Source organism: Varroa destructor, unplaced genomic scaffold (genome assembly GCF_002443255.2).
Source record: "Varroa destructor unplaced genomic scaffold, Vdes_3.0 BEIS01000005.1, whole genome shotgun sequence".
Taxonomy (NCBI): domain Eukaryota; kingdom Metazoa; phylum Arthropoda; class Arachnida; order Mesostigmata; family Varroidae; genus Varroa; species Varroa destructor.
Window position 1 is genome coordinate 41,337,939 of NW_019211458.1, and position 14,900 is coordinate 41,352,838.

A 14,900-nucleotide genomic window follows, 5' to 3' on the forward strand; every position below is an offset into this window, starting at 1 on the left:
GGCTTATTCTTTCTAAAATGCTTTCTTATTATATCGAGATTTTTTACTCATTATGACCAGTATCGTTGCGTACATACGTCCCATGGCGTTTAAACTGGCTGTGTATTTCATTGCCTCATGCTTATCTTCACTCTGTCTGGCGACAACGGCATTAGTCCGCTTTATCCAGGCGTAATCACTCCTTTTCAATTTTTCTGAATACTGTTCGCATAGGTTGAAATAAAAAGACATCTTCACGCCAGCTCGCCGTTAGTCGATGCATTCTGGTTCTATCTTATAGTGATATTCTGCCAGTGCGATGGTTTAAAACGACTGCTTCTGCCATCACTACGACTCACCAACCGGACGTATCGATGGAGAAAGTAAACGAGATCGAGTGGGTCGGCGCCCCTCTGCTGAAACACCGGGCTGCGCCTTCGTCATACTTTAAGCCCAAATAAATTCCTTGGTTTTGTAAAACAAACAAGAAGGCCAGAAATTTGCTTCTTTCAAGCGATGCTTTTCGACTTCAGTCGCGGCTGGGAGGTATTGCTTCTGTGCTTGCCTCGTCGTTTCAAAGAAAGATTTGTAATTTTTCGGCGATGTCTAACACCAGTGAAGCTTGAAACGCAGAGGACGCCGGGTAAGGCTAGATTTTTCCCGTTAGTATCGCCCTGATCAGTTCGTGCGTACCATGGCTGCATATTATATTACTTGCCGTTCAAAGGGCTGTTGTCAACATTGGAAGTCGGGCACCAAGTTGCTGAGCAAAGATGAACACGAGTAAAGCAATAAATGGGTTGGCTTGATATAACAACGAAGTTCGTTCCTGTGGAAGCTCTGGGTGCCATATACAAATTTCAACGTGAAGTTCGTGGGAACTACGAATGGCTGAGACGTACGCTATTTTACGAAGCTTGGTGCCGTTTCTGAGATAATTCGTAGAAGGCTGTAATTACAATGGACATACTGATCGCAGCGGTTTTACTTAGGATGCCAGAGTGACGTCAGTAATTAATTGAAGCGGACATTTTTCTAAAACACGTACATAATTTTAGCTAAAGTAAAGATATCATTGATTGTATTGTAAAGTACAAGTCCCCCTTTTTAGCTTGGTTTTTGTGATGTATCTATTTGAAACGAAGCACAGCTTGTAGGTCGCATCCTTTTACTTGTATTAAAGTCTAGTGACAAGCCAACGATTCCGCTGCTGCCATTGTGGCTCATTATTAATATGACTGCGCACCAGCGAATGATTTAGCTTGATTTCTTCCTTTAGCACAAATGATAACTATATACATATAATTTTCTAGTTCTCGATAGAGTTAAAAGAACTTTTATCATCATATCTTTCCAAAATGTTCCGTCTGCCTATCTGAGGCGTTGCCAGATAAATTGAGGCAGAAGATTCCAACAGGTGTTCGTACTCTAGAAACCAATGAAATTTGGCCCTCCTATAAAAGCCTTGAAAGGAGGCCAGAGAAATGTGTGCGATGGTGTCTCGCGGCTCCTTTCGTGGTAAAAAAAATAGTCCTGTTTGCGATTCGAACTGGAATAAAGAATTAACGAAAGAAATATATACATATATATATATATATATATATATATATATATATTAATGTCACTGAAAGTTGCTGTGTCTCGAAAACCGACCATAGCGCAGATTCTCGTTCAGGACACTCTTTTTCAACTATGCAGGATGTGGTTTGTACGAAACATACTAGGTGACTTCCGATCAGTGTATAAACCTACATTGACTACCCTTGAAGTGCATAAGAATTTTCTAGATGTTTCAGAGTTAAGGCAAAGGCGCGCCACAAGAGTAAAGGTCTCGAAACATCGGTTGTTTAGCCAAACTCATGACTATTAGAACAGCCCGTATGTCAGCTTTCCTAGACATACCGGTGAAGTTTGATATGTGGGCTGGATGCCTTGCGGCGCCACCGGATATAAAACGCAAGACAGAGACACCTATTGATGAAAACACCGTCATCAACCTTTGATTATCACTTTTGCAGTTAATGCAGGCTTCTGATTTCCGGTGAAACAAATACTAGACTAATTTTTTCTATAGTTTTTAAAAACTTCATAAATACTTATAATATCGATAGTTACTCCGCTATGAACCAAATGAAAAGGAAAAAGAATTCGATATTCGAATGTGCGTACCAAAAACAGAAATATAGAAAGAAAGACTGAAATAGTGTTTTATGAAATGATCTCTATTGGATATAATGAACGTAGTGCAACTCGCAATTTAAGTTGCAAGCAACTTAGAAGGATAACCATTTGGCTACATGTTGGCTACTTTCACGTAGTGGCCTCTTGCATACAGTGGCCTTAAATAGGTCCCCTATTTTACTCCGCCTAAGAAAGTCTCTCGTTACTTTTTTTCTGTCGATACATGTATGTACCTCACATAATTTTGAGGTTACTACTTAAAATAAATCGTCACAGGTAGAACAAACAAAATATGTTCAGTGGTTAAAACACTAGTTCCAAGTTGAACAGCAGACAACAACAGGTCGCTAATGCGAAACCCAGCAACATCTGAATCCCAATAGTTGTTTTTTTTTTTAAATGAGAATGAACGCGGAAAACGGCAATTTATATGTATAGATGAACAAGAACAGCAAGCAGCAACAAGTGCCTGATGTACCGTAAACTTCCTCGAACTAAAAGTGAGATCAGTATAAGTTACGCTATAAAGTAATTGACTGTAAAAATTTTCATTGCAATAACTCGGTCATTTCGGTTTTCTATACTTTGTTAATACCCTTCATTAGGGGGTTTTACAAGGACCAGAAAAGGTGATCACTGGAAAAAGCAAAGTTAGAAAGTGTCAAAAGCCGAACGGTGCAAAATATCTCTCACTAGAATTCTACAATTTTCAGCAACCCACTAAATATGTGTGAAGCCAGGCATTAACTATTATGATGATATACAATTATTTTTATTGATAGAGCGGAACGCTTTTCTAAAACGCATCGCTGGCGCTGTCGAGCTCTTCGTATGTCTTAACTGACGTATCGGATTGGTTGTGGGAAAGAAGCTTATAGCAGAGTGCTCCGTTGTAATCTCATCAAACGTACAACATTATCTTCCTCAAATGAAATCAGTCTTTAGTCCCCGTTTAAAAAGTACCACGACGTTTTGATTATGATCTGCCTTAATAGACGTCTTCGAAGATCATTAATCATATTTAATCACCTATCAACACCTCTGCAAGACGAAGATTATTCTCCTTTATCTTGTTGATATATATATGTATATATATATACATATATTGTGTTCAGCCTTGGACACACCAGCTAATCAGTTGGTAAGCGGCAAATATTCACAAACCAGACGTCCCGCTCGATTAGCTAAGTGTCTTTGAAATACGTTCACAAGTTTACAGCCTTTTTCAGGAACAAATACTGAAAGCCGATTCTAAATATACTTGTAAGGTCATCGCCCCGTTGCGAACATGTGCAGCTTGAGTGAATTAAGCGCGAGGCCGAAAAGTTTCGGAGGGAATATTATATATCTGTAGCGAGAAACTGTTTTTCTTCCTTCACCTAGCCTTGTTTATGGCACCAACGTATCCTATGAGTTCTCATCGGATTTTCAATCCTCTGAAACGTAGCGTATAGGACAATCCAATACTTCCAAAATATATAACTTATATTGCTGAAGGATTCGGCCTATTCGACGTAAGGTTCATAACACGTAAATTTAGGTGTAAGCACATTTCATGCTTAACTTTTCGAGCTATTTGCTCAGAAATCGACCTTTAGTTTATTTAGCAGTTACGTTTTACTAGCGTGATTATTGTGTCCATAGTACCTCTATATTCGAATTGGTACCCGTATCTATATAAGCAAGATACTTTAAACACACTTCTTGTTTTTGTTTAGAAGGTTATCAAAACTGTTGGCTATACTTAGAGGCTTTTGAAAAAGCCTTTAAGTATACCCAACATTTAAATGTTTATTACAGATGAAACTAGATTTTAAACGAAAGACCATTTGCTCTATTTATTATTCACTAATATGAACCAATTGGTGATATATGAAGACTGATGCCGTGTTTAGGGAGTCCTACATTACATTTACTACTTTTTTTATATGTAATCTGCCAGCATAATTTTGCCTTCTAGATTCGCGTCGCCTCTGCTCATTAATTAGCTTGAAGCGTGTGTCTAGCAAATCGCTTTCAAACAGGGTATTACCAAGCGTATCGCACTACAGAGCTGTTAAATTACAGTTTGCTATTTTCTACGTTTGTCCGAAAATATACATTATTAGATTTTATGGGGCTCGGCGAACCTTTGTAGTAATTGCATAGGTAAATAGTTCGTTTATAATAGCACATTAACACGTTCAATATAGCAATATAAATTCAATCATCTTGTATGTATGTATATACATTCCAATTGTCAATATCTGAACATACTAGATAAGGATGTACAGAGACATCCTCAGAGCTTCAAGGAAAGGGCCAGCACGAATAGGACACGAAATTTTAGCTGTTAGAAAACGATGTTGTATGTGGCCTTTCGAGCAGAGCAGGTACCTCTTCTCAAGAGGGCCTCTAAATATAGTACTTTGTTATCCTTCTTGCTCAAGTCTACGTGTTACGGGAAAGTAAAAGTGGATTTAGTTACACGTACCAACGAATGATCAATAAGTAAGACTTCGTTTTTTAAATAATGTTCTACGTGACAAATCCAGTGGTACCTTGTCATGGGAACTGCGAACACTGTCTTATAGAATTTGCCATACTGTCGACAATTTCACGTAACGCGGTTCTTAATAACTTCAAAGATCAGGGGGGTACTGTTAATCGTTAATGGATTCATTCTGCTCCTGAATGAGATGTCTGACGAGGCTTGGAAATGCAAATTAGCCTTTTTATAGTGTGTGGCATATGTAATTTCATTTGTCGAGCATGCGATAATTATATTCATTGTGCACTGTCCTTCGGCATTATCCAGTCTCGATCGTGTATAATACATAGTAATAGTTTTTATTAGGTTCGCTTACTCGCTGTACGAACAAATTAACTACTAACTTTATAATTACGCCGATAAATAAAAGAGCCTTCCTGACTCCTTGTCACAGATACCATTTGCAGTTCGTGTACGACACCACCACTTCTTTTCGATGTAATCTTCTGGACCGGCTATTTCAACTCATGCCTCAACCCGTTCATTTATGCAACAACAAGCCGCGAATATAACCGCGCTTTCCGCACAGTCCTTCGTTGTCACTGGTCCCTGAGGGGATCGGCTCGGGCCGATGCCCATAACGCTACGGATTATCAATGGTGAGTTAAATACGATCACGTGGGAAGCAGCTGTTTTCTAGAACTCTACATTATTATTATAGAGAGAATACAGTTATAGATAATATGGACGATGTTTTTGTAGGCTGGCACATGTTAAAACAATAGGCAACTAATACTATTAGAAACTGTAGCGGTGCCAACGTTGAATATACAAATTCATGGTAACCCGCACTGCATCAATAAAATAAAGTAAACACTGCTAGCGTCCTTTACTAAAAGACGGTAACAACAAAAGACGGATAGCAAAAAAAAAAAAAAAAGTAGGTAAAAACAGTTTAATTTACAAGCAATTCTCATATTCTTTGTACCAGTTAGAGTAGGTCTACTATAACGGTTATAGCAAGGCGTATTTACCGGTGATTTTCAATGATTGCCTAGGAGCCAATATTGTATATATAGATAGATCAGGTGTAGTGAATTTGTTAATCATGGGTACTTACAAACTAATTAGCGAACCTTTACGTGATGTATAGTTATGTGGAGACATGCACCATGATGACTCTAATATGTTTCTATCGTATTGGATGGAACATCCCATTTGTGAGCATTCTATCCCGATGGTTATTTGACCGGTAATGCTCTAGCAGCATATGCCTACCGTGAACGCTATGATCAAGATCGCACCGTTGGGAATAGCCAAATAGTTATGGCTAGTAAAGTTCGAGTAATTCACTGAGTTGTGTTCGGCTTGTAAAAAAAATCCGTTTTTTTTTTAATTGCAGTTTGTTTCTGTGGCTCCACCAACGCGTTGCTAACCAAAAAGTGTTTTTTGATTGACTTTTAATGTCAAAGCTCGGTTGCGACTAGGTCATATACACAGTAAGCCTCATACACAAGGCCCTCTCTCAAAAAACGTTCTCATCAGGCACATTGCGGATCGATAAATGGTATAACAATTTTAATGCGTTTTCTAATATTACTACATTTTCGTTCCATGATTCTTGTACCATGTCTCAGGTCTAACTCTAAGACTGTTACCTACACAATCCGTGATTCGAAAAGTCCACAACGCCAGGCACTCAACCCCGGCGGTGGACCTCCACGGCTCTCGTCCAAGCGTAACATGATCAAGGATGTTTCCTAGGAAAAACTCAACCCGCACTAGTGGGCTTGCACCCGAGGGTGATGCATAGTCTGTCGCGCTCCGAAGTCTATATAAATATTGCAAACAATTCACAGCACTTATACTGCAGTAGGTCGTGTGCAATAAGCAGCGGAAGAGGGACCTAGATCACGCTGGACGGTGGGGCCAAGAAGATAGCTAGAATATGAATGAGTCGCAAATTTTCTAAGAAAATCGTATCCCTCTACGTCAAGAGACCGCCAACAGGATAGAGCGTCGAGTCAGGGTCATCGTTTTAAATAAATGTGCATCGTGATAAACAGTAGCGATGTGCCGGTGGATGTAGTGATGGCACTATCACACGGGTGTGGGACACCGTTAAAAAAATTGCAAAAACAACAGGAGGTGGCAGCTGAGTACACGTGCACGAACAGGGAACCAGTAGATAGAAAAAAAATCCCTTTATGCGTTGCCTAGAGCACGTCTGATAGTGACTAGCCGTGTGCTAGTTTGTGTGCGCCTTCTTATGGGTTCGTGCAATGTGATATCGTTTAATGGGGTTGGAGGGAGTTGTGTAAAATGTAGATGGCGTATCTATGCGAATATGTGAATGTGTATAATTCTGCGCGGGCAGGGTGCGAGAACTGGTGACGATGATGCCGCGTTTAAAGTATGATTTTTTCTCACACTGGTTACTGACCTCGTAGTCAGAGGTATTTTGAAATGGAGCCACACAAGACCGATTCACCTGATAAAAGTGCTTTTAAAAACAGCCCACTACAGCTAAAGGTGGCGAGAATAAACCGGAACGTAAACGAGTTGGACTCCGCACAACAGAAATAATATTTATTTATTTAATATTTCTACCCTAGTCGAACAGGTCCTTGGAAACATTTATTAAGTACAATATCAAGGACATTCCTCTATTAGAAGTCCAACCGAAGCAGATATTGCAGAACTTATTCTCGAACACGCCTATGAAATGAGACGGCAGACATACAAGCCTAAATACCTTCTTTTGCTTTATTCCTTATTTTCGCATCCTTTCTTATGTTCTTGACTATAATTATCTGGCAATAGCTTCGCCAACGGTAAGCACTGAACCAGCATGGCAAAAATTATTGTTATCATGGCAACGCAATCAAAGAGATGTGCATTTGCCACGCAAACCATGCCGCCCCTTAGCAGGTGTAGTGAAAAAAACAAAAAAAAAAAAAGCTTCAAACGACTACAAGATGCGCGGATATGTGATCGAGTTCTCACACTACGCGGTATAGAACAACATGCTTTCCCATGACAAAACGTTAATAGCGAAAAGCGTTGTTGAAATACCCTGAGACGAAATTTTTAGTAAAATAATTATGAAACATCGATATGAGATATACTGGCCTCGAAAACATCCATATATAAACGTGTCCGATATATGCTATACGAAGACAAAGGGAACAGCCTAAACAACTTTCGGACGAAACCTAAGGACGGAGCAAAAACGAAACGCGCGGATAAAATCTACGAAGATATCAAAAAAAAGTGAAGCACAATGGATACAACCTGATGCCGAACGCAGGCTGCAATCCTGGCATATATATAGAAAAAAGGTAAAAGTTATGAGAGTGCTGAGGATAACGATGGTACATCGTTATCCTCAGCACTCTCATAACTGGAAGTAAAAGAACTGATCGAAAACTGATTGTATTGCACTATTTGGTATATTATAATTATGTATTGTAGGTAAGGAGTAAATTAATGAGCATGAATTTTATTATATATATATTTGTGTGAAATATACTATAACAAGAGCTCGGTAGGTGATAGCGGCATTGAGGCAACTAGGACGCGAAGTATAGACAGTGAATAGCCTAAGCTGAGCCTAAATCTATAATGTGTTGTTCTGTCGTTGGGAATCCTACAGGGTTTTCGGGCCTACGAGGCCTACACACTAGCTGATGTGCCCGCTAATGAGCACTAGACTGGATTTAGTCGTTCTATGTTATTGTTGCTAATTCCGCAACTGCTACAGATAGCACTCAGAAGTACAGACAATGTAATTAAACCTGTACAAAAAAAAGAAGTATCAAAATACATATGACTGAGATAAGGTTGGCTCCGAGTCTTCGGAAGACACAGGGAGAATAAGAAAAAAAGCGAAGGGGCCAGGCACAATGGGTACTTGGACAAAACACGACAAGCTGATAATTACAAGGAGTTAATAGTACGAATTTAGCTTTAGAGAAATAGTGCGATATGCAAAAAATGGTCGGTTGGATTTTTGCGAGCGCATATTAGAAAATATTGGAAATTAAGAAATCTGAAATATAACATTCTTTATTTTTGACAACGCGGTAACCGCCAGCTGCGATGTTAACGAGTTGTTAAAGAACATTTTATCTATCTTGATCAGCAATTTATTAGGACCTCTATAGTCCTATAGCGAACAAATAGGTTCAGCCATTTGACCTGGTGATTTTGAATAATTTTTTTCTAGCTTTATTTAGATTTTTACTTAACTGAATATTGGAAAAACAATCATTTATGTGTTTAGTCAATATGCGCGGTTGCCTTCGCCCTTTAATCCAGATCGTCGCTACTTTCCAAATGGACCACAGGTTATTGCGAAATTTTCACAATCACCTCAAAAACAATAGTAAAAGTAACCCAAACGCATTACACGAAACTAAAAATACAGATAGACCCCAACAAAACATTCGACAACGTTTTTTTTTTCTTATTTTTAGTTGTTTGTTCTTCTTTCCGAAAACGAGAATGCGTAAAATAGACATTATATTCTCATCGGTGACTCACAAGACAAACGGACTTTATCTGCAGACAGCGACTGCAAATGCGTTATCGCGACCCAATGTGTGCCACAGCAAGTCTTGACGTGTACTGCGAAACGAAGTACGAAGATGTCAGCATCTACACTGTATATAGTAGTAAATAAAAACATTATAAATTGTAGAAAATTTACCTAGGGACACTACAATATTTGATAGGAAGGAAAAATACTTGTAGACGGTTGAATAAGTACGTTCATTGAGGAGGTAATGGCGAGATGTTACCACGAAATAGGGAAGGATAAAAGGACCTACGAATTTGCAGTAAAAATGGTCCTGATACTGGCATATTGGTGACACAACTCTCACTAACTATCTCAGGACTTGCCACTTATCGCTAATATACAATTACAATATCGAAAACTCGACATGACGGCTGATGCCGTTAGGCCGGTAACATCCATTTGTTGTCAGTTGAAAAAATGGACCTGGATACAAAGAAAAACGTACAGCAGAAGATTAAACAAAGATATACAAAGAGCTAATGAGCGAAATAAAGAAAGGTATATTTGCAAAAGAACAGCGTGTGTCTTTCTTCTCGGCAAAAGTAGGTAAGGCGCTTGTTAATGACGTACTTACCTTTTTGTTCAAACTATATGATCCATATGTCCTAAACATTATTTAAATGCTATTTTTGAAATTTCTCTTTTGATTGAATCAAAGCAGTTAAATTGAAATAGCATGTAAAAAAAATATCATCTAATGTCAAAACAATTCGTTTCTATGAATTAAAAAATTAATTCATTTTTGACGTTACTGTACGTAGTACGGTTTGAAATGTCTCAATGGATTATGAATTCGCCTTTTGACAATATGTGATATGGAGATCACGATTTAGGGAGGGCATTTTAAAGACGACAAAAGATAATAAAGGACATCATAAAAAGAAAAATAAATAGCCAAAAGTGCACCAGCACCAGATCTAAGAGTTTCGACAATTTCTTTCAGTGTAAAGTTATAACACTGAAAGGCTAAAAAACGAATTCTAAAAGAGACGATGATTCTATTAAGATATAATAAAAATTATGGTAGAAAAGCTAGGAGGGAGCAAGGAAGTAAAACGTAATAGTGGGTAGTCGTGTTATTACCAAGGATCTAAGCATATGTCAATAAAAAGTTTGAAATCATCTAAGGCTAAATGTAAAAAACCTCAGTGTTTTCATGCTACACGAATTAATGCAGAATTCGTATTTCTATCTGCGAAACTTCACAAAAACGCAGTTAACGAAGTCATTTATAAAGCGACTGATGACGAATGATGAAAAGGTACATCGTATATAACGATAATGTACAAGTAAAGAAAATGTGCCTTACAAACAGTGGCAAAGTCCAGACGTACGCCAAAGAAGGTGATGTTATACTTCTGATGGGTGACCGTGCATTATATGTCGCTGTTTCTTCTATGGAAATTTTTTCATTATCAACAGTTAAAACATGTTCTTGGAAAAATCGATCTAGTGAACAGAAAAGGCCTCGTTCTCAAGCATGCCACTAAAAAAAGTATCCGGCAATAATCCCGGCAACAATAAAGACAACTTGGACGTGAAATTTCAATGCACCGTCATATAGCCTAGAGCTAATGCGGTCAAATTATCATTACAGGTGTGGTCTTGACCTTGCTGACCTGTAAATTATTAGACCCGAGCTTGTCTGTTTCGATCTCTGCAGGATTGCCTTAATGATGTTAATTTTGTTTTACTAATGGGATGAAAAAGCTACTTAAACCAGGTTCTCGCCCAGAAACCTCAGAAGCTCTAGAGGGACAAAACTGTAGAGTAGCCGAAAAATAGCCGAAAGGTATCGATAAGTATGTTATTTTAAACTTGAAAAAAAAAAAGCTTCAATTGTGACTTAAAATGGCTAATAGTTTTTCGAGGATCCAATAGTTGGTGTCGTAAAAAAGGTGTACTCATATTTAATAATGTGAAGAGAGCTATATTAAAGCATATCTAATTTCTTAAAGCCTATACGTTCAATTTGACTTATCTGAAAATCACACGCAGCAATTGGCCAGACAAACTACAATACTGAACAAAGACTAAAATATTTACATATGCAAACTCGGAGATAGATCTTCTCCTATTAGTCGTTCTCTAGTTTCAATTAATTAGTACTGCAATACTTTCGAGGAAAATGGCTGGTTGGAGCAAAGCGTCATTCGGCCGTTCCCTTTTACCCAGGACCTCAATGTCGTCGTGGTCATCGATCTCTCTTCGATTTTGATTGTTTCTTTACATCAACCGGACATTACTCGTGTGATTCGTAGAAGGGAACGATCTGCTTAAACTAGTGCATGTCATAGATCGGGTAAGGTGTTACAATACACCGTTATACATAATTCGATCTAGCTTTTTAGATAAGTTCCACAGAATTTTAACATACTGCTGTGATTTATCACCACGCGCTACGTGTGAAGAAGTCACAAAGAAAAATGACAAAGGGAAACTGATCTCATAGATCGCATATCGATGGGCACCAATAGCAGAAACAGCAATTGCAGAATAGTATCAACTGCCTCTCGTGTTTATATCATAGTCGCGTAAATGTGTCTGCCGATTTTCTTGCTGGTGAAAAGTCGCTCAACTAGATCGGTTAATGGAATTAGAATATCTCAATAGAGATACGCTGGCCTCTCTGCAAATAGACTGCTTTCTTGTGACTTTAACGTTTCACTACATAACATTCGTTCCTGTGTTTTGACGGCACGATTTTAATTTAAAACTATGCCAACTGCTATACATTTACGTTCCGCCATAGTATAAACCATTGGCCTGTTCGAAGTTATGTAAACCTCTTTGAATAATAACACAGATTATAGGTTATTCGCTTGTCCTGCATAACTTAGGATCGAATAAATTATGGGCACTAGCGTATGAACAAACTGTACATACATTGGCAGTACTCTTTTATCACCCACTCAGTCGTAGAGCTGTTTCGTCTCGTCATGTAGCCCTATTGAAAGCCTCACGGAAATAATCCATATACCCACTGTCCGCATAATTGCATATGCTTTGCTATGTTTGAAGATATGCTTGCTTAATACACATAGTCAATGCGATTATAATTAGATTGTGTTGTTAGTCTACGACAGCGTTTTTATCTAGAACAACTTGGCGACTTTCGCTAGCCCTGCACCCCAGAAACTCGTCCTTTTGTAAACATTACCGGTTGCTGGAAAATGCTTTGATTTCCAGAAAGGGGTTCCAAAACCTTTGTTCTTGTCAGAAGGTAAAAAATAGTCACTCTGTTTAGTTAACGCGGAACGAAGCCTGCTAACAAAAGACAATCTTGGCCAAGGCCATCGTTATACTGTGTAAGTTACGCCGTCCGACGCCCACATCTTACTTATCGGAAATGGCATTCGGCGAGGGTAACGGATGTATACCCCTTCTAAGCGAACACTTGTTCTGTATAACTGTATTTTTTTTCAGCTGAGACATATTGCTGAGGAACAGAATGATGTAGATGTACGAATGGTAATAGGTCTTCTATATTCGAATAGTCGTTCAATCAAAATTCGTATTATTAGAGTAAGTTAGATCTTCAAGCTTTGTGATGTATGCACGATTGTCAAACCATCTTTGGCGGACGCTTAAAGAAGTTTACTTTGGTTAAATCGAAAACATGTATTTTATAGAAAGAACGCTATGATAATTTTGTATCTAAAGTGATTTGAATCATCTAAATTTTGAAAATTGGTGAAACCACAAAGATCAGCTGCCTTATGTAAATGCAAGCAACTTTGATGCTAACCCTCGTCGAGCCAGTTTAACTTTTTCGATAAGTTAGTAAGTAAAATTAGTAAGCTTAAGGTTCTAAAGTAAACGTTGATTCCTGACGTCAATATCTGCAAAAAGTGCATATAAATAAATTCGATGAAAACTTTTTTTTTTTTTAAATTCGATGAAAAATTGAGGAAAATATTTCTGGTCAGTTCTGTATCCAATTGGCAAAATTGTAGCCAACTAAACAATTTGTCTAACATTCGTAATTAGTAATGGATGAAAAATAAATCCCATGAAAAAGCGTTTTAAATTCGTAAAGACAAAACTGCTAGTTCAATGTGAGAATTAGATAAATTTTTAGTTACCTGTCAAATTATTTAGCTGACATAACGATGCTTATATTTAAAAATTTTCAAGAATACTTTTTGATAATGGCACACCAATTAACAGTATACCTGTGGATATTTAAAGACTTTGTCTTTAAGTTAGGGGACAATAATATTTAGCGAAGGTCTTATTATTCCTGTGCATTGAGAGCAGCCATATATATATATATATATATATATATATATATATATATATATATATATCTTAAGGAAACAAACAGAATATTAATTTTAAATAAACACACACCTGTGACTATATTAGATCAGAGTGAGTAACTGTAAAGCGTCCGTTCCTGCAGCGAAAATGAAAAGCTCAGGCGCTTCGTTCTTGACTTGCTCTCAGACCGGGGTCAATGGCTGGTGATGTGGGCGAAATCGCACAGAAATTGCCAGAACGGTTGCTTAATTGCGAGTCCTATCCGTAGGTGTTCGACGACAGAAAGCTTTACCGATCTGTTGAGTAGTACGAAAGCCTCACAGAACAACGGGAATGACAGCTGGAGCAGGTTCTGACGTAAGAACTCCCATATTTGCAAGGAGGGACCACGCTGCGTTCGATTTCAGGATCTTAGTTTTCAGAAGTTTTCAGAATTTCAGTTTGGAAAGGCAGGGCTAGCCGAAACCGTGATTTTACGGTTATAGGACGAATGAAAAGACGTTTGGAAGATTTGTGTGAGGTTTGAATGAGCACTACTGGATGAGCTGGAGGTTAGACTTACATGCCGCACGCCCCTGGCAGACATTTAAAGAAGTACAATATTAATAATACTCAAATATCGCGAACTTCATCATGGCAGCTGAGTAGATTGGTACCACAAATTAGTTCCAATGGTCCGAACTTAAATCTTGAAGGAGCACGCTTTCGGAAGCACACCGCACAAAAAAGGAACACCAGTTGCTATCGTCGTGTTCTAAGAAAATGCATATCAATGCATAGGGTTTGTGGGTAAAAGTCTTAATTCACAAAGCAAGGAAAATTGGAGTGGTGAACTCCAGATCTGTTAACGCTCTGATGATAAGGCCGTGCTGCAGACGGTCGAACACGCATGCATGACTTACTAAGCAATGACTCCTAAGTGGACAGTCAATTCGCAGTGGACGGCAATGACACGAGCGCCGCGAGAAGGATGAAAGATCAATATCTTCACCCTCAACAAAGGTACATTTCGAGGGGTCATGATCAGCCCTATAAAAATCAGCCAAAACCTTGACGTTTCGCCTACTAATGACGTGTTATTTTCTGGATAAAGAAATATGGGCTAAAGCACGTGATTTCGTATGTGGCTGCGATGTGTGCCGGCTTATTTGGGTAAGCCACAAAAGCGCATCTCTGTTTACCTGGATCATCTGAAGATCAGACCTAGTGGCTATGAAGCGACCTTTACTGTCAGCTAGCGACAAAGTTAAATCGCATTTATGCCAATAAGATGGTGCCACTCATTTAGATACCCGACATCTCTAATGATATGCCATAATATGTCAAAGTATTGAGCATTTATGTTCAATAACTATAGTCTATGATTATTTACAAATCGAAAATGCAGTTCTACTTGGCATAATGGTATGTTTTCGTATAAGTCAT

The 14,900-nt window shown here is 38.4% G+C and overlaps 1 protein-coding gene and 1 long non-coding RNA gene across 13 annotated transcripts in view; one reads left to right on the forward strand and one right to left on the reverse strand.

The window, feature by feature from the left end:
- The window catches only part of LOC147755703 (uncharacterized), a 92,292-nt gene that overhangs the window by 52,764 nt on the left and 24,628 nt on the right, over positions 1–14,900 (reverse strand). The gene's annotated exons all lie outside the window — the stretch shown is intronic.
- The window catches only part of LOC111250672 (alpha-1A adrenergic receptor-like), a 176,920-nt gene that overhangs the window by 51,387 nt on the left and 110,633 nt on the right, over positions 1–14,900 (forward strand). For 9 of the 11 annotated variants that reach the window (XR_015327713.1, XR_015327714.1, XR_015327722.1 and 6 more), the window contains exon 4: positions 5,085–5,289. Coding sequence is in view for 1 of the 11 variants with exons in the window: in XM_022806248.2 (XP_022661983.1) it covers positions 5,085–5,289; positions 6,268–6,394 (332 nt within the window). In the remaining 10 variants the exon portion in view is untranslated. Of the gene's footprint in view, positions 1–5,084; positions 5,290–6,267; positions 9,728–14,900 lie in introns of those variants that run through there. The other 2 variants (XM_022806248.2, XR_015327723.1) reach the window with 2 other exon arrangements.